The 21,055-nt window shown below is 36.8% G+C and overlaps 1 protein-coding gene and 1 long non-coding RNA gene across 2 annotated transcripts; both read right to left on the reverse strand.

Annotated features, from left to right (window-relative positions):
- Window positions 1-83: 83 nt before the first annotated feature.
- LOC5519038 (guanine nucleotide-binding protein-like 3 homolog) lies at window positions 84-21,046 on the reverse strand. The gene is made up of 21 exons (XM_048729658.1): window positions 20,939-21,046; window positions 20,809-20,861; window positions 20,674-20,734; window positions 20,432-20,511; window positions 19,741-19,857; window positions 19,263-19,317; window positions 18,932-18,969; window positions 17,053-17,188; window positions 16,802-16,905; window positions 16,227-16,396; window positions 12,934-12,996; window positions 12,698-12,809; window positions 12,042-12,107; window positions 11,832-11,919; window positions 10,761-10,815; window positions 10,332-10,431; window positions 10,132-10,168; window positions 6,584-6,663; window positions 1,728-1,811; window positions 1,388-1,525; window positions 84-1,322 (listed from the first exon to the last, which is right to left on the reverse strand). Exons 1-21 carry the CDS (start codon window positions 20,949-20,951, stop codon window positions 1,212-1,214), a joined length of 1,761 nt encoding a protein of 586 aa, XP_048585615.1. The 5' UTR covers window positions 20,952-21,046; the 3' UTR covers window positions 84-1,211.
- On the reverse strand, window positions 8,112-10,123 carry LOC125568194. Its single transcript, XR_007312119.1, has 2 exons — window positions 9,471-10,123; window positions 8,112-8,409 (listed from the first exon to the last, which is right to left on the reverse strand). It is a non-coding gene; the product is annotated as an uncharacterized LOC125568194 (long non-coding RNA).
- Window positions 21,047-21,055: the final 9 nt, after the last annotated feature.

A 21,055-nucleotide genomic window follows, 5' to 3' on the forward strand; every position in this document is an offset into this window, starting at 1 on the left:
GGAGAGCAAACGAGAGTTTGAACTCTCATTGGCTCTCGTCGACTATCACTCCCGTTTGATGGAGACTTTATGACGGCTAGATGGAATGTTTGCATTATTCTTTAAAAGATTCAAAACGCTTTAAAACGGAACAAATGGTTAGAAAAGTATTCAGCGCATAGTTCCCAAATCCATGTGAACAAGCGTGTTCTGTTTCTCAAAACCAAAAGAAGTAAGTTGCTACATGTTAAAACATACTACCTAAAGTATAAGAAACTTTCACCAAATTAGAGGGAATGGCAAGGAGGTTACCAACCGTGGTCTTTAAAAATCACACACTTTTTTAAAACAAAAGCACCTAAGAATAATCCAGTTCAGAGTTTAAGGAATGACCGGGGAAGAGTGGGTCGAGTCTGAACCATCGGACCAAAAGCCACTGGAAAGATTTACCTTTGTATTTTTCGCGCGATATGGGGTGCGCAAACTCCCTTCAAAATGCTATATTTTACAAAAATATCAACCAAAGTTAAATGCAATCTGAAGCGATAGTATGAATCTTTAAGGCGATTAGCCTCTTTGGATTATAGGACTAAAATTGCTTTAGCGGCCAGCAATGATAAACAACAAAGAATTTGGGCTTATCGCGCCATTACGAAGAATTTGGGCTTATCGCACCAAGCGACTACAGTATTTTGCTGTACTGTATACAGCTTATTCCATGTTTTATCGACATCATTTATTCGGATATCACAGAGAATAAGAACCACATTTGATTCAAACTGTGGAGAAAAGTTTGTATCGTAAAGCATACATGAATATCTCTGAGGGTTTTTACTGGAGAAATGGCATACATTGTTGTAACCATGGAGATCGTAGAAGAAGAGTTAATCGACGGTGTTATCATCGCTCGCCGCTGAGGCAATTTTTGTATTATAATCATCAGAGAGCCATCGCTTTAATAAATCATTCCTTACCTAAATCATTCCTTTACCTACGCAAAAAAGTTCTTTTTGGAGCGAGTTTATACACCCAATATTGTTCGAAAAATACAGAGGTTTGTATGGGGAACGATCGACTTCCAGTGGATTTTGGTCCACTCGACCAATTCTTCACCGGTCATCCTTAAACTCTGAACTGGCTTATTTTGCAATGTCTCATAATTTAAATTCTCATTTTTTACTCATTGAGAAGGTACTACATGACGGCAGATTCTTGTAGGTTTGATCGCAACGTCATGTGAAATCGACGTCAAAATCATAGCCATCGTCGTCATCATTCATGTCATCACCATTATCTGCTGATGCCACTCCTTTGCGCTTCTGCTTCTGAAGTTTCTTGAATTGCTGAAAACCAAGAGACACATCAGCAACAAATCTGAAGTTAAGGACCCAATAGTCTTGCGACAAACCTTTTGTTTATTCTTGTTGCTCTGTTGGTTGAACTCGTTGCTTTCGTGACCTTTGAGCAAGTCTTTGTCTTTCGTCTTCTCCGTGGGTTTTACCGAAGGGTTTTTCTTTTGAAGGACTACAGTCATCTCATCTTCATCCTTTGCGTTTTAAGAAAAGAAAAGCAAGTGGCTTTGTAAGTCAGTCAGCATAGAAACGGTATAAAGCGGCCTTCTTTCACTTTTGGTGATGTAGACAATCGTTCATGCAGTCCAGTGAACAAAGAAAAAAATCAGGTCGCAAAGTTTCCTTCCTCGCTTGCTACACAATCGGTCTCTAAGGCAAGTTCTTGAACATACTTACTTCACTATCTTCCATCTCCTCTTCTGAATCGTCATCATCTATTACATCGTCCTCCTCCGCATCATCATCTTCATTATCATCATCCTGTAATGAAAGCAAATGAAATGTTAGTAGCAAGTTGATGGCACTATTAAAGTTCACGTTAAAAACTTTAAGGCACTGTTTGATGCTGGATAATTGAGAAAGGCAATCGGGTGTTGTACATACCATGCACTTTCACCAAGAAGTCCAGTCAATCTACGTCAAAAAAGGGGCCAACATCGGACTAATTGCAACACAAGGTTTTTTAACGGTTTCTTGCACAGAAAGTATCCCTCTATAACATACTAAAAGTTTAAAGAAATCGGAGCACGCAAACACCCTGAAAAACGGGATCGAATTTCCCCATACACACTCATTCTTAGTAAACGGGTACCAATGGCCCAAAAAAAAGTTGGAAAATAAAACTTGTTACACTAGTTCGATAAGCAATCAACATTTTGGAGAATTATTTGTCATTTAAGCTCCCAAAACGACCCATCAATATCTTTAAAGGCAAAAAAGCTACACAAATTTATATATGCCTCGGTAATCAAGCTGAAAAGTAGACTTTTCCATGTCCATTTCTCAAAAACACACAAATACAAGACCGTTTAACCAGTAAAATACGCCTTTTTTATTATTTTTGTGGCAGTAGATGAATTTTGTTGAATATAAACATCATAGAACACCGTAGACTCGTCTTTATATTGTCACAAATTTTGTTTGATTTAAGAGTTGAATCTATGTTTTCAAAATTATTAAATTGTTCTTCCTTTAAGTTTTTCTCAATACAAAATTAGAACGTCTTGAAATATACAACTACATTCAATTACTACCATCAATATCAAAATATTAAACGCAATAAAGTTGATTCTGATTTGATAAAGCAATTAAACAATATATGCTGATTGGAAATGGTAACGTAAATGACATGTAAAGTAACGTATATGACCTTCTCAGTAGGATACACGATGCAACTCTTAACTTGTAAAATTTTGGTCAAATTTTTCGCCTTTTAGTTATCATTAAAGGTTCTGAACAATAACATGGTCATATTCATAATTTCTTAAACTTTTGCTACTAGTAACGTAAATGACAGTTTTCACATCCAAACAAAAAGAATCGTTTAAATGCTTTCAAGCGCTTAACTGTAAATATATATATATATATGAAAATACTTGGTTCTACTTACAGGTGATTTTAATTTGATATTTGGTGCTTCGATTTGAACCATCGTTTTTCTAAAACCTCTATAAAAAAACGGTAACGTAAATGACACTAAGGTAGGCGGAAGCGTGCCTCAACGAGCTCCAGTTTCCGTTTTACTACTTCGGGTGGGCGGCTCGATGACACATAAGATCATGTCCCTCTTGATCCAAATAACATCTTCGCGGGCAGGCCCCGAAGGGTAGTGCCACTACGTGACATAAAAGTCACGAGAGCTTCACCGTCCTCCTGGTCGATCTGCTGTACTTTGCCAACATACCAGTCCCCTTCGTAAGCGGCAGCGACAAAGTCGTCAACCTTTAGAGCGAGCTCATTGCGTAGACTCAACGCACTGGGTGGAGTGAGCATGGCGGCTTTCCATGCACAATGGCTATCCTTTGGGCTGGAAAGGCAGTCGGGACAGTAACACGAGGTGACACGAGTGAGAACGGTGTGTCTGTCCACTGCGCATATGGCATGCATTGACATTGTGCCAGGGACAGTCTTTGTGCCATTGTACTTGTCCAGCCTTGCTGATGCCATTTTGAAGTCATCTGTTGAGTAGTAAATGTAGGTCACACTACTTTGATATTCGGTGGCCCAAACAAAGAAGCTGTGTGCATCGTCAATAACGACTTTGCCTGACCGCACCGCCTCGTCAGCCATCCGCTTGGCAGCTCCCCCGACACCATCACAGGGACCTTTTCCGTGCCCCGCTTCAAAATAGTTCCATCTTGCTGGGACTCCGAACTCTTCCTTGTGGTTCGCGACTATGGCGAAGATTGTCTTGTTTCTGTATTGTGATGTGGGACTATCCGTCCAATAGTGTACAATGGCCAGGTCAGGGACAAGATCCTTCAGGTCTTGATTCAGTCTCCCCAAGATGGCATACACGGCAGCTGCATTATGCGAGAGCTCTTCCGAAACAAAGGCAAAGCTCTTGTGCTCGAGGTCGTCTTTGCCTTCTGCCTTGTAATATACCACTACTGGATGTAGGGAGACCATAGTGGGGCCATTCCAGTGAGCACTTTGCACTTCCTCGCAAGACTGGCAGTTGTAATTCTCGGCAAAGTCCATTTGAATTACAACATGCCCAGCTTGGAGGTTGCTTTTCAAACGCCGGTGTTTGGATGCTGGTGTGTAGTATTTTTGCACTCGTATTGACTCATTTTGTTGCCAATTTGAATCTTTCCCTTTTTTTCGTTCTCTGTAGGCGCGTTGAATCTCTGCTCTTGATTTTCCCATTTTGAATGCTTCGAATAAAACAATGACCATAAGATACAGCAATTTTCACAAAATTACAGAAAACTCATTCTGAAAGCTTTTTTAATTCTAAATAGTGGTCATTTGATCCTTTTTTAAGTAGCCCACCAATTGTTAACTAGCGTGCCTCATCCATAATACTTTGTCAATTACGTTACTTTCAATGTCATTTACGTTACCACTGGCAAAAGCATGTGCTGAGCCTCACTATTCTAGATATTAGCTAATGCGTATGCATTAGTGCCTTTATCAGTCATTTAGCTTCACACAATACCATAGGCGTGGTATCTTACCTTAATTCTGCTTTTCGAGAAGTGAAAACCAAATTGAGTTTAAAAGTGAAGATAGAGTTGATACTTCTACCGCGAAGGTCATCGAAGGAAAGACTTGTATTACAGCTTGTTGGGCTTTAACTAAAACGTTAGATATCTTGGCAATTTAATCCTATACAAATTATCCTTATCTCGCTAGTGTGTGTGCACGTGCGCCCCATTAGACGATAGTACGTAAATTCTATTGTCATTTACGTTACGGTAACGTAATGTGACACTAACATTTGTCAAGCTACTGTCTCTTCACGTTTCAACCAAATTAGATTATTATTTTTCTTTAAGATATTACTAAGGTCGCTCTGCAATGTGACACTGCTAACAAGACCTCCTAAGGTCTTAAAGCTTGGCAGTTGTGACCTAGATTGAGTAACGTAAGTGACAGTGCAGTAAAATTATTGCCAATTAGCTGGCATGAAGTGATGATTTCTTGAACACTTTGATTTTTATGAACAGTTCTTAATATTGGTTTGGGTCTTTGAGCCTTAAAGTTGTTATAAATATGTTTCAGGGCTTCTGTACGGATATACAAGAAATTATATTTCGATTTTTTGTGCCTGGTAACGTAAATGACCCAAATCCACGTGACACTTGGATCACGGTCCAGTGTGTTGAGCAAACCAACAACGACAACCGTAACTTTAATTTAGGTGAGTCCTGAAACATGTATCTCCAAATTGTGACACAATTTAGGCAGCAACTACAGGCAGAACATCTCAAGTTTTCGGTTTAAACTTTGTTTTTTATTCTTGTGACATATGGTTTTCGTATAGCGTTACATGTTCAGAGGTCAATATTTTGTAATATGTCGAACTTTTTACACAGAAAACTTAAAACAAAATCTCCCATAGACCCAAACTCTTCGCAAAATCACACATCTCTCAAGAAATTGCGCCTAAATCAATGGTACCCGTTAACTAAGAATGAGTGTACAAGGCTTGTATGAAAAACCACGCGTTCCCAAATCATGAAAATAACGGAAGAAATACTTTTATACCACAATAGATTACTAGAAATAATTTATACCACAATAGATTACTAGAGATATATATTTCTACACAATTAGGATAAAATTTATCGTTATTTGAAGTAGTTCAGTTATTTTGGGTAAAATACACAGATTTTTTTAGCTATCCTTGTCACCACCACTTTGATCTTGCAGACATTTCGTTCTCATAAATGAGTATACGTGATGCAAACAGGTTCTCATACAAATAGTGCTTAGTGGCTCTCAATAATAATGTGAAACAATAAAACAACATTGGTTGACTTGATAGAATACTGGATTTTGGGACTGTGGAACATGGCTGCTATGTAGCCTTGTATGGGAAAATTCGATGCGGTTTTTCGGGGTGTTTGCGTGCTCCGATGTTTTTAGACTTTTAGTATGTTATGAAGGAAGACTTAATTAATACAAAAACGTTGAAAAACCTTGTGTTGCAATTAGTCCGATCTTAAACCGTAGATTGATTGGACTAAATGTATTTGTAGGGTTAACCATTGAAATAGACAGGTTCCGGTAATCGTGTATTGTATATACCATCTCAGCATCAATCACCAAGACATTTGTAGGGTTATTCATTGTAAGAGATATGTTCCGGTAATCGTGTATTGTATATACCATCTCAGCATCAATCACCAAGACATTTAGTAATCGTGTTGTACATACCATCTCAGCGTCCATCACCAAGACATTTAGTAATCGTATTGTACATACCATCTTAGCATCCATCACTAAGACATTTAGTAATCGTATTGTACATACCATCTTAGCATCCATCACTAAGACATTTAGTAATCGTGTTGTACATACCATCTCAGCGTCCATCACCAAGACATTTAGTAATCGTATTGTACATACCATCTTAGCATCCATCACTAAGACATTTAGTAATCGTGTTGTACATACCATCTCAGCATCCATCACCAAGACATTTAGTAATCGTGTTGTACATACCATCTCAGCGTCCATCACCAAGACATTTGTGAGTTATTCATTAAAAGGGATACGTCCCAGTAATTGTGTGTTGTACATACCATCTCAGCATCCATCACCAAGGCATTGGTGGGGCAGCTAGGTTCAAGCACCATGGCGTCCTCCATTGGACTTCCCATTCCTAAAACAATATACAAAATGAACATCAGAGACGAGTGAGGTGTTTTGCACGAATAATTTCTGAACTACCATTGGTAAGAAAGAGTAATATATAGATTTAGACACTGCCTAAAAGCGGAGCCAGCATCGAAAGAATGTTTTTTAATGAGATTTAAAAAAGCAATTTTTACTGCCATGTAATTATGAATTGTATTGGCCCCTCAAAGGGATCAAGCAAGCAATCATTCAATAGTAATGAATATGCAATATGAAAGAACTAAACCTTGGTGTAAAAAAGGCTGTCAAAGTTCAAGGTGCCTTAGTTTATGAATATGTTTTTTAAGAGTCTAATGGTCAATTTTCTTATATGCATATATATTTTTTTATCAAAACAGCATAATAACAATCTTCGACCTTGTAAAGAATATATCAAGAATGTAACAGCATTCCAAAGATTTAGATGCCATTCTGTAGTTTCCATGTACTGCAACTGATTATTCAGAAGAATGTGTTGAAATTAATACATATTAGTGCACCCACCCTTTGGCCAGTTGTTTTTAGAAACCCTGGATCCACCCATACTAGCTTCTCAAAAATAAATGCAATGGAGGAAAATACTAAATTACTGAAAGTTCTTAATTCCAATTTTTTAATTTCAAACCAAACCATGTTCATTGACTTATGTTTGGGGTAGAGAGGAATTTTTATTTATATAAACAAATAAGCAGAAAGTCAATGGGGAGTTGAAAGGGATAAATGCCCCTCTATTTGAAAAAAGTGAATCTACTTCAAAAAAATATTTGACAAAAATGCAATAATAGCTTGACTGAGCACTTTCCTAATAATTTTACCTTTCCCTATTACCTTTAGGTTTGATATAAAACTGTTTTCTTTACAGCTTTATTATTAAAAAAGCACAAGTTTGTTATTATCTTTATATAATTTATTAAGTACCTTGCCCTTATAAAAACCCTTTTATAGAAGTTCCATTATACACTTGTATCAAAGCTACATTCTGACCGGCTTTGACCTTGCAAAGAAACAAATAATGGATGAAACAGCATTTCAAAGATAGAATGATAAAGTTAGATACACTTCAGGTGCCACTTACTAGTGATACTCCATCACCAAGGAAATTCAAATCCACAAATATACCTCAGTCATGCATTACATATTGGTGAACCCACCCTTTAGCATGGTGGCCATGGTGTGTTTTTTTATTTTTTATTTTATAGAAACCCTGCAGCTGGATCCACACATGCTAATGCTACTACAAAATAAAATGCAATCAAATGGAGGAGAACAAATTGACTTGGGAAGCAAATTAAAAAAAAAATCCTTGATATTACTGATTAGTGCTAAATGAAAATGTCTAATTTAAAACCTAACCTATTTTAATTTATTCAGGGTGCAGAGGGGAAACAGCAAATAATTATCAATTGCATATAAAAATAGTCAATGGAGAGAGAAAAAAGAAACTGGGACTATATTTTTGATAAAAACTTTAACAGTAATGCAACAACTTGATTGAACACTCTCCCAACATTTCCCCTTTCCTTAATAACCTGAAGATAATGATCATTATCTTCAGGTTGATAAAAAATGTTTTACAGATTTACAGTATCATTAACACAAAGTATCTTGCTCTAAAAACCCTATTACACTTATACTGCTGTATCAAAGTAAGAAATCCCAGCTACATTTGCCTATTATTATGCCTTCCAGCCTTTAGCATCAGTCATGACCCTCAGGTAGTCCTTGGTTTTACCTAAATAAAATTGAAAACAATTAACTTGAGTATTTGTTTTTCTTACAAATTAATATTTTCATCATCCCATTAATAACCTTACTAATTTTCCATAACTATTTGAATAAAAATAAATAAACACATTAGATAGTATGCAAGATGCAGACAATATAAGCTTGAGCAAAAAATATATAGGTTGCATTTTTGGTTTTTATTTTCGATAAAAAAACCTCTCTTAACTTTTATGATAATGTTGAAAAAGCTGCTGTATCTTCAAAAATACTAAATACACAGGATATAAAGACAAGAAAGGTCTTCATTAGCAATATATAACAGGATGATATTTGTCAGCCTTGATTGAATCTCAACGCTGAAACAAGTAAAGAGAGAACGAAGAACATCAAAGGATGTTGTTATGCTCAAATTGCTTGTTAGACCATGAATTCTCAGTTTTAATGCTCGGTTACTGTAAGCTGAGTTGCATTATACCAAAATAAATAAATATACATAAATAAATAAGACTAAAACAGTACATTATAATAGTTTATACAGTTCTATTTCAAAACTAAGGTCTTAAATGAAAGTAATAAACTGGCACTAGCGGTGTGTGCCGGAAGGCTGTTCCAATCTGGAATAGTGTATGGGGGAAAATGAAAACTTGTAAACATCTGTACTAAAAAAAAATATGTATAAATCGAACAAGCTAAGTATCATTGATACAGTAGCTAGACTACTACGTATTTCTGTCGTTAAATTTTTACTTACCATGAGGAATATACGCCTGAATTTATAGAACTTGTAAGTATTTACGAATTTAACATTTTCATTGCGTTTGTCAGTTGAATAAAAGCCATTCAAGTTCCACAATTATAAGCCAATCGGAATCCAAGTATAGATGGTATTTTAGCCAATCAAAACAAGGATAGATGACATTGATATGTTGACGTCAAACTAAAGCTGGCACGGTGTTTTAGATTGAGCGATTGGTTTTGGGGAAAAAAGCGAACAAACTAGCATTATAAAAGCACGACAATAAATGAAAAAAGTCATATTCAAAATACAAATCATCGTCAAAAACTCACCTTAACAGTGTTTTTTTTGTCGCTTTATGTTTGTCGCCTAGTGGTTGTGTTCGGTTTTTGTTGTAAACCGTGTGATCTTTCTGCTAGCAAGGAACTCGTCAACACAAGTGAATGATTTTTATAGCTGAAAACAGACATCAATCCAAGGCCTTTTCCTCTCAGGATCTCCTTACATAGATATATGTAGACATGAATGAATATAGAATCATATTGTAGAGCGTCTCCTCTTCGTCCTTTTTTTAGCTGCTGCTGCTGCCACGGGCAGGATTTTACATCCGTTCATACTTCAGACAAAACGTTTCCTTAAAAAACTTCAGCCCATTTGAATCCGCTTATTTTCTCATTAAATACTATTTTCATGCTGCCTTTCTTCTGTGAACATACGAACTTTGCAGCACAAAGGCGATAAAAAACAGACAACAGCGTAAGATCAAGTGGGGCCTGGGAGTTGCACGATTGACTGGATGGATGGATTGTGACACCACAGGATACCCGCACGATGACCACAAAACCAAGTCGCATAGCTAGTAGTAGCACTGGCTCCGCTACTATTGATTAACTATCGAAGTAAAGGGAATAACGAATAATCTTCTTTCCTTCACAGTAGTGTTGACAAAAAGACATTGAATAAGGTGAGGTGGAAAATAAAAACATGCAATACCTTGAAGTTCATGATCTTCCTCTTTCTTGAGTGATTCCTGATAAAAAGAAACAAGAAAAAATAGAGTTGAAGTAGTATCACATAGTCTCACTTTTCGCTTATTGTAAATTCTTCGAAAGCAGTACCAGTCATAAGTCACTTTTAACGGTTATGTCAAATATAGAATGGCTGATATATGTTTATCCATGAAGTTGACATACCAAGTCAAATTCCTTGCTCCATTCAGCTACAACCTCAGCAGATATATGGGTGGGAAGCTTGTGTTCCTCTGGTGGATGGGTATAGAACTGAATTTTCCCGCTGTACAAAGATGAAATGCAACTTGTAATTAAATTAGAGCCTTAGAATAGTAGTATTTCTATTTTACTTAAGGGCAGGGGGGAAGCCCTGTTACCCCTAAATTCTATAAAACAGATCTTAATATTTGCAACATTGGTGGATGTATGAGGGAACACATGCAAGATCTCAGCATACGCTACCACCTATTTCTTTTAGCAGAAATCCCATGTGTGCACTGTCATCGTCCCACTGCCATCGAAAACCTTAATTTCGTCAATAGCAAGTTGAGAATGGAGTGCAAGTGCCAATGCGATTGCATTAGGGCAGCAATAGTATAGTAAGTCATGTACCTATTCCAGTCTCTTAGGAGTGTTTTCCCTGCAGCATTTATGTCTGGCACTCCACCTGAGGAATTAAACATTTCCATAAATAACATTGGACAAGTCATGGCATGGCATTCTGCCTGACGAATGAGACATTACATAAATAGCATTAGACAGGGCTTCTGGAATTACGTGGCTTTTGCCACGTAATCCACAAATTTCCGCGTAATCCCGCGTAAGTTAAGTGCACGGCTGATGTGTTCTTTTAGGGTTCTTACCTCTATTTCTCGTAAAAAAGAGAGATATTCTTCCTAAGAGTGCGATATTTCGAACTGAATTTCGAAAACAAATAAAACGACTAGGTGTTCTTTGATAGACCGCGAAGGCCTAGGACTAATAATAAAATACCTTTTTTAATTGGCTGGTGGCTAGGAGCCAATGAAAACTTGCCTTAGATATTTTCATGCAAAAAATAACCATTTCAAGTTATTTCGGTACAAAATGTAGTTTGGGCGTAACAGTTGATATTCTGTGTAATTTAGCACGTAATCCACTAAAGAATCCTGCAAAATTTTGATTTTTAAAGAAAAATGTATCGCAAAATACAGCGTAATTTAGCACATAATGATTGATTTTCCGCGTTATTTAGCACATAATTTAGCAAAGAATCCTGCGTTTTTTTCCGCATAATTCCAGAAGCCCTGAATAGACAAGTCATAGCATGGCATTCTGCCTGACGAATGAAAAATTGCCATAAATAGCATTAGACAAGCATGCCATGGCATTCCGCCTGACAAATAAGACATTTCCATGAATAGCATTGGTAAAGTCACGGAATGGCATTTTGCCTGGAGAATAAAACATTTTCATAATAAGATAGGACAAGTCATGACATGGCATTCTGCCTGGAGAATAAAACATTTTCATAATAAGATAGGACAAGTCATGACATGGCATTCTGCCTGGAGAATAAAACATTTTTATAATAAGATAGGACAAGTCATGACATGGCATTCTGCCTGGAGAACAAAATATTTTTATGAATACATTGCAGGATGTTGGCTAAATTAGGAAGGAATGATTTTACATATTCGGTACCTTTTTTCAGCTTCCCCAGTCGTTTTCCCAGATGTGTAAGGAATTCATTACTATCCTTGTAATCAGGAACTGAATACTTTTCCATCACCTGTAAGAATTTTCTCATCATTTATCAACTCAATCACAACAGCACATTCATAAATTGCATTTTGTAATGAATATTCTGTGTAATAACATTGTATTGGGTTTATTTTACCATACAGAATGTACCTGTTGTTTGTTGCATCTTCTGAGGATTGCCTCAACTGGGGGAATGGGGTCCTCAATATTCTCAATCTACAAAGATTAAGAGATTATGTCAGTCAGAATACACTTACATAAACAATGCTGTTGTCATATTCTATTTACAGTCATCTTCAGAGATCCTAACATATATGATAAAAATATATACAGTAGGTCTCTCTATAAAGATCACCAACATCATCAGAGTTTTTGGCAGGGACTCTTTAAGAAACAGCAAATATATATATATATACACCGCTCTACTTTCGAGTATTGAGCACTTTCTATGAAAGCCTTCAACCATCATTTTATATATATATATATATATATATATATATATATATATATATATATATAGTGTTAGTTTGAGAAAAATACAAACTACATAGGTTTCCCTACAGGTCTGTTTCCACGAAAGTGGGCAACCACGAAACAGACCTGTAGGGAAACCTATGTAGTTTGTATTTTTCTCAAACTAACACTATACACCGCTCTACTTTCGAGTATTGAGCACTTTCTATGAAAGCCTTCAACCATCATTTTATATATATATATATATATATATATATATATATATATATATATATATATATATATATATATATATATATATATATATATATAAACTCTAAGTACTACACAACCTTGACGCAGTTCCTTAGAATGATGGCGGCATCAGAGTCCCCTGTGTCCATGATGATGCCAGGGCTGTCCAGGAGCTTGATGTGCTTATCCAACTGGACTTCCTGCATGGATCTGGAAACACAAGAAAATACCGTATCAAATACACACTTTAAATGGTGATCATTTAACGAAAAAATGCAAACCACTGCTGCAATGAAACACAACAAACTTTCTACATGTCTCTCTCTTTACTTACTTGGTGACACCGGGTGTTGCTCCAACTGTGCAAGTTCTACTTCTCTTGAGACTATTAATAATACTGAAGAAAAAAGGAGAACAGATGATTACTGTATGTATCTTATAGAACAGATGATTACTCTTGTATGTCTCTTATAGAACAGATGATTACTGTACAGTATGTCTCTCATAGAACAGATGATTACTGTATGTCTCTTATGGAAGAGATGATTACTGTATGTCTCATAGAACAGATGATTACTGTATGTCTCTTATAGGATGATTACTGTGTGTCTCTTATAGAACTGATGATTTCTGTATGTCTCTTATAAGAACAGAAGATTACTGTATGTCTCTTATAGAACAGATGATTACTGTATGTCTTTTATAGAACAGATGATTACTGTTTGTCTCTTAGAGTGCATAAGGAGGTGGGGACAGTAATAACAATCAAGTGGTGGTGGTAATGACAATCAAGAGGCAACAGAAGATCACCATGGTAGGAAGAAAATCAATTCTATAAAGAGAGCTCAATTATGCTGACAAACATATAATTTCCAATTGCATCCTAATTCGTATTACAATCAATGCAATGCATGTACAGTACCGCTCTCGAACATGTGGACATATGTTCGCGAAATTCGCGAACACCGTTCGCGAAATTCGCGAACAACGTTCGCGAAATTCGCGAACAATGTTCGCGAAATTCGCGAACACTATTCGCGAAATTCGCGAACAACGTTCGCGAACAGCTGATTTTCGCGAACACAGTGTTCGCGAACAGACCGGGACAAACCGATTGACAAACGGGAACTCGTACCGTGTAACCGAAGACTTACAGTACTGATACTCACTTAAAATACATACGGGAGTTCTGCAAGCGATTCAAATAAATTGTTCGTGTAAAAGTCAGCTGAGAGCTATGGTTATCGTTAAAATCAGAAACAACAAATTCAGTTATAGTCTGATATGCCTTCAGTTCAATTATTTGTAGACGATCAAGACAAGACACTTACAAGTTTGAGAAATAAAGACGATAAAGATGGCGGATGAAAGCCAAAGCATGCGAAGGATTCGATCGTGGATTTACGAGGGCAGACACAGGCAAAAAAGTTAGTTAGTTTATTCTGAAAAGCTTGCCTCGAAGAGGGAAGGAATGTCGATATTCTTCGAAGATTGTCGAATGTGACAACTGCTAGCGAATACTTTTGAACAGCGGGAAGCCATTTATTTAACAAATACTTGTATTACACACGGGATAATTAATTTGGGGAAGGAATGCCGACCACTTGATATTCTTCGATGATTTTCGAATGTGTGAAAACTGCTAGCGAAGAATTTTGAAATTCTATTTGACAAATACTTGTAATAAACATGGGAGAAGGAATGCCGATCGCTTGATATCCTTCGAAGATTTTCGAATGTGTGAAAACTGCTAGCGAAGAATTTTGAAATTCTATAATTGACAAATACTTGTAATAAACACGGGAGAAGGAATGCCGATCGCTTGATATCCTTCGAAGATTTTCGAATGTGTGAAAACTGCTAGCGAAGAATTTTGAACATCAGAAAGCCATCTCTTTAACAAAGACTTAGACACGGGAGAATAAGTTTGAGGTGGGAATGCCGATCGCTTGATATTCTACAAAACCCGAAAAGAAGACATTTATAGTAGAGCATGTTGTCGCTGACTCATGTATTCGAACACAAACGACTACTACTAACAGTTTTCACACATTCGAAAATCTTCGAAGAATATCAAGCGATCGGCATTCCTTCCTCAAACTAATTCTCCCGTGTCTAATACAAGTTTTTGTCATATAAATGGCTTCCCAGTGTTCCAAAGGATTGGCTAGCAGTTTTCACACAATCGAAAATCTTCGAATAATATCGAGCGATCGGCATTCCCTCCTCAAACTAATTCTCCCGTGTTTAGTACAAGTCTTTGCTTTGTCAAATAATGGCTTCCCGATTTTAAAAGTCTTCGCTAGCAGTTTTCACACATTCGAAAATCTTCGAAGAATATCAAGCGATCGGCATTCCTTTCTCAAACTAATTCTCATGTGTTTATTACATGTCTTTGTCAAATAAATGGCTTCCCGCTGTTATTAAGTCTTCGCTAGCAGTTTTCACACATTTCGAAAATCTTCGAATAATATCAAGCGATCGATCGGCGTTTCTTCCTCAAACTAATTCTCCTGTGTTTATTGCATGTCTTTGTCAAATAATGGCTTCCCGCTGTTATTAAGTCTATGCTAGCAGTTTTCACACATTTCGAAAATCTTCGATGAAAATCAAGCGATCGGCATTCCCTCCTCAAACTAATTCTCCCGTGTTTAGTACAAGTCTTTGCTTTGTCAAATAAATGGCTTCCCGCTTTTCAAAGTTTTCGCTTAAAGTTAACACACATTCGACAATCTTCGAAGAATATCAAGAGATCGGCATTCCCTCCTCAAACTATTTCTCATGTGTTTATTACATGTCTTTGTCAAATAAATGGCTTCCCGCTGTTATTAAGTCTTCGCTAGCAGTTTTCACACATTTCGAAAATCTTCGAATAATATCAAGCGATCGATCGGCGTTCCTTCCTCAAACTAATTCTCCTGTGTTTATTGCATGTCTTTGTCAAATAATGGCTTCCCGCTGTTATTAAGTCTACGCTAGCAGTTTTCTGACACATTTCGAAAATCTTCGAAGAAAATCAAGCGATCGGCATTCCCTCCTCACACTAATTCTCCCGTGTTTAGTACAAGTCTTTGCTTTGTCAAATAAATGGCTTCCCGCTTTTCAAAGTATTCGCTAGCAGTTAACACACATTCGACAATCTTCGAAGAATATCAAGCGATCGGCATTCCCTCCTCAAACTAATTCTCCCGTGTTTAGTACAAGTCTTTGCTTTGTCAAATAAATGGCTTCCCGCTGTTTAAAAGTATTCGCTAGCAATTAACACACATTCGAAAATCTTCAAGGAATATCAAGCGATCGGCATTCATTCCCCAAACTAATTCTCTGTCTAATACAAGTCTTTGTCAAATAAATGGCTTCTCGCTGTTCCAGCTGTTATTAAGCCCTGGATCACACGTTACCGTTCGTCAAACCGTTTATTTTGCATCTGTTCGCGAACAGCGTGTTCGCGAACAGTCTATATGTTCGCGAATTTCGCGAACGTTGTTCGCGAATTTCGCGAAAGTCGTTCGCGAATTTCGCGAACACTGTTCGCGAATTTCGCGAACGCTGTTCGCGAATTTCGCGAACGTTGTTCGCGAAAGTTTCGCGAACAGTGTCCCTATGTTCGTGAGCGGTACTGTATACCTGCTTTTCCCCACATTAGGGAACCCAACTACTCCAACTGTGATTGAGGTTTTAATGTCTTTATTTCTACAGTAGTTTCCTAGCAGTTTGAGCAGTGTCTCAGCTCCTAGACATGAGCTTGAGGAGAGGACATCTTTGCCAGCAAGACTGACGGGAACTTTGCTGTGACTCTGAAAATATTAATCAATCACAGCCATAACACTTATCCAACCATGTTTAGGACTATCTTTTTTTTTTTGCAAAAACAACCTTCAAAATCAGGGTGTGTCTTAGCCACAGAACCACATCTTATACATGAAAGTTCTTTGATACATTTGAAACATAGTTTGAAGCAGCATGTTTTGTTTCTTAATTTGCTTTTGCAGTTGAGCCTTAAAAATCAAGGTGCAGCAGAAGTGTTTGAATCAACATGTATTAAGGGAAAACCATGACTACATTTATATACAGTAAATAGTTGATATCTTTATTTAGTTTTGATACTCTACAATCTGTTGTAAAACCCTGTGCCATACCAAGTCCTGTTTTTGTGTTTGTGGGTGCGCTACAGTCTGTACAACCCTATCTACCAAACATACCAGGTTCTGTTTTTGTGTTTGTGTTGATGCCTTGAAGATGACAGCAGGAAACTCGTTTCTTAGATACTTCAGCCATTTCTCAGCAATATCTTTAGGGACAAGGTCTGGAAATGTTTAAAGTCACTTGTCATTGAGTAGAATGACCTTACAGTAGAACAGAGTGTTGACAAAAACATGCCATACAGGAATAACTATAGTCCTATTTTTCATCTAAATATCCAAACAGAACCTTGAATGCAGCTAGTTCTTACCAATTTTGTTTAGGATAAGAACAAGTTTTTTAGTTGCACCAGCGGCTATAACAGCTTGCTCCACTTGGGGACAGCGGCAACCAATTGGATCCCTTGCATCAAGGACCTCAAGAATGACATCTGCTGCCTCTACGACCTAAGACACAAGCAATAAGCTTAACAAATCACATCTACATATAGTCTTTAAAATCAAAAGATCAAGTTATACACTTAATAAAACATATCTACATACTGAAAAAAACAGCCTTAAATCAAAGGCTCTTTTTGCCAAAATAAAATACCTACAGTAACACAAAATATCACAATACTGTTATGCAATGTGTGTTTTGCATGTTGACAATCAAGAAAGGTAGGACATTGCAATTCTTTGAATTGGCAAGGACAATGTCTTTGTCAAATTTTGTTATGATTTTTTAGTATTGATTTTTGAACATTTTTCCCCTGCAAACAGAGACGCTGCAAAATCAGGCTTCTCCCTTGTGTTATCTGACTTTATAGTTGCAGTTTTGGCTGCTTGTGTTTGTGCTGAGAAAAAGCTCACCATAACACAAAAACAAAGAGGTGCAAATTGTCAAGTACTATAAAATGCTAAAATAAAGAAAAAGAAAATATCTGCTAGCCTTTTACTTTTTTGATGGGAAACTAAGAACTTTAATCTTAGGGAAGGTTCATCATTTATCGGGGGGTGGGGGGGGGGGGGTGCTAAGTTTAATTGTTTTCTGGTTCAAAAATTTTGACACTCACCCAATCTAAAGCACAAAAATGGTGACCCTCCCCCCAAAAGGCTACCAAAAATTAAGGCCCTCCCCAAAAACAAAATAAAGCTGAAATTATTGTATGTGTGTGAGGGGTGGGGGGGGGCACTGGCTTAGACATGCCCATAAAGGGGCAACGTAGCAGGCCTTAAACACCACCAAGCCAGGAGAAAAGTTGATTTCAAGCTAATTTATCAGTGGTGTAAATAATATTTTCTTGGGGGGTCTGGGGGCATGCTCCCTGTAAAAATTTTGCCATTTTCAGATATATGAAATGCTTATTATTGTTAAAACCTAAATAGAATAAAGCATCATTAGCTTAATCAAAAAGCAATATTTTTAAAATCATACCACCAATCTGAAAAGTTATTTGGGGGGACTCTGACATGATCGAAATTCATAAATACAGTGATGGAAGTTAATAAAACCAAAACTCAAAAGATAAAAATAGTAGAGACCACACTTTGGGGGATAACGATTTTCAACGGCAGCCAAAGGAAAGTCATGAAAGTGCAAGCAGAAGGTGCATCACATTCATTTATATATTTTGTAGAAGGTCTGGGGTTCTCCCCAGGAAAAAATTTAAATTCCAGACTTTTAGGAGGCTTGGAAATTGATCAGAATACCTGTTAAAAAATAAGGCGCTCCCCTAAACCCTGTATCAAAATTTGAGGCCTTCCGCTCAAAAAATCACAACCTTCCCCCCTATAAATAATGACCCTTCCCTTAGAAGATCGATAGACATCAGTAACAAATGTTAAGTGCATGCACACACTCAACTTATATATGGAAAACTTTTCTAAAAACATAGCGCATATACAGTAAAGTATATCTTATGGCTCAGTAATTTATTGACAATAGCAGTCACAGGCCGAAAACAGCAGCCTTCTTATAAATTTAAGTTTTAACCCCAAGTTTTTATACTGGAAGTAAACATATGAAAGCATAGATAGACAAGAGAAAATTTATGGATGATTGGTCCAGCCATCAGACAATCCAATGCAATAGAATTCCCTAAAATAATTTTCCCAAAATGCTTTGCAAGCATTCACACAAAAAAACAGTACAAGTAATTTGCTTAAAAAACACAAAAATTATTCATCATCCAAGAATTCATCACTTACCTTTTTAAACTCCCTGTAGTATGCTTTGAGAGATGTTTCTGGGTACAAATATGAATAATACTTCTGTTAATTCTAAAACCTTTTACACTAAATATGTGGATTAATGTTTAGATGGGATGTAAAACCCAATAGATGTACCAAAACAATACTGATTACTAAAAGGTATTGACTGATACAGTATTTGCTTGCTATAGAGATAAAGAAAACAATGTAAAGAATATTTGCACTGAATCTCCTATATCAGCACTTAAACAATAAACTGTACTATATTGTTGCCATAGAAACAAAGACATCCTATGCATATCAAACACTACTACTTAAATAGCTTTACCTGCTTTTGGGCCCATAGCAAAGTTATCCTCTTCTGCATCTTTCTTGAGGGCTTTCTAAAGTAAAAGGCCACATACACTGTTAGTCTAAATCAACAACAATATAACTTTATAAAAAAAGGGCAGGGGATTACAGGCTCGTACCCAGGATTTTTCTTGGGGGGGGGGGGGTGCGAAATCTGAAAAAATGGACCTTTCTTAATCTGGGGGGGGGGGGGGGGGTGGGGGGAGGAGGAAGGGAGTTTTCTGATAAAAATCTGAAAAAAAAAGAGATTTTTTTATGCCTTTGCAGTATCTCCACGGGTCGTTTATTGTCGGATTTGGCTACATACCAAAATGATCTATCTTAAGCTTTAAATTTTTTCTATAAATAGTACGTCTATTGAGAACTGAAAGTGGATCTTCGGCTATTGTGAAGGGGTGCATTTGCACCCCCCCTGGGTACCGGCCTGGATTAAAAGTAGTTTATTTGTTGCAAACCTTTTTTTCAAACTCCCTGGCACGTTTAATGGCATCCTCTTGCAAATTAAACAGGTTTCTTCGCTTGTTAACTTCTTTCATTCTTTTCTGTTTTATTCTTTGATTGGCTTCCTCATCCTATACAAAAATGGCGATTAAGTAAAAAATATGCTGTGTTATAATGAACCAACTCTAAAATTATGCATTTTGACCATCAATTGTTTCAAAAAAAGTTCCACCCATTGGCCAATATCTGAACATTTATAGGGTTCAGCACTGCAAGGCAACTAGATTTTCGGCCTCCTCAACCAAATATTCTAATAGTCCATAATTCTGAAATAATGGCAACTGAATGTGTATTTAGTAGCCATTGGCCCCTAATGAAAAGGTTAATATTTAATATTTTTTTTTATGTTTTTGGTATCTCAATAATCACAGCCAAGTCATGGATTATTTGAGATGGGCGAATGGAAATAAATACAACCTTTAATGAAAATAGTTTTTTTTCCTTAGACCCATAGTACTGTTAACAATGTCTTGTATCATGTAACTTGCACATAACAAAAATGTCTTATAAATCTTATAAATATTAGCAAAATGAACCAATCTAGAATTGATTTGGAATTTTGGAATGTAATCGAGCACCTACAGTATAAAGAAGGTAACGTTACCAATATCCTTGTAATCAGGGAATATTGCCTCACAGGTTTACCTTTAATTTCTTTTCTTCCATCTGTCGTAGCAACTGGTCTTTGAATGGATAAAGATTTGGAATACCAGGGTCCTTCTTCTCTAAAAACAGAAAAGATACAACAAATGACAATTATACTTTACTTACAACAAATGATAACTATTCATACAACAAATGATAATTTTACCTACAACAAATGACAATTATTGTAATCTAGATCACACTGTCAAACTTCCAGCACAGTAACATTTGTCAGTACTCACTTCGTTTAACATTGCCGCTTTTTCTTGCCTCTTTTCTCTGTTTCCGTAAATGCTCTGCTACCTAGATAGATAGACGCCAATAAACAAAAACCCTTCATATAAGTTAAAGCAAGCATGTGATTTGACATGTTGGACCTTTCGTTTGACTTTATATCGATGGCTTGCATCCTCGCGCTTGCTCTTTTTCTCTGGTGAAGGGATGAAAAGGATCACACCATATTTGAGCATTCAGTAAGGCATAAAGGTTGTATTTCATTTTACTTACTTGGTCGAACCATCTTGTTTTCCTTCCTGCACGTGTTGCAATCCAAGATGGCGGCCAAACGCTAGGCCTAGTCCTACGCAGGAAAACTCCATAAATGCACTGCGGTAATTACGTGAG

The sequence above is a fragment of the Nematostella vectensis genome, chromosome 1, assembly GCF_932526225.1.
Source record: "Nematostella vectensis chromosome 1, jaNemVect1.1, whole genome shotgun sequence".
In the NCBI taxonomy this organism is placed as follows: domain Eukaryota; kingdom Metazoa; phylum Cnidaria; class Anthozoa; order Actiniaria; family Edwardsiidae; genus Nematostella; species Nematostella vectensis.

Coding starts and splice junctions, on each gene's coding strand:
- LOC5519038 (XM_048729658.1), bottom strand. Junction 12,810..12,933: donor GCAACACCCGGTGTCACCAA/GTAAGTAAAGAG, acceptor TTGTGTTTCCAG/ATCCATGCAGGAAGTCCAGT. Junction 1,323..1,387: donor GCAACAAGAATAAACAAAAG/GTTTGTCGCAAG, acceptor CTTGGTTTTCAG/CAATTCAAGAAACTTCAGAA.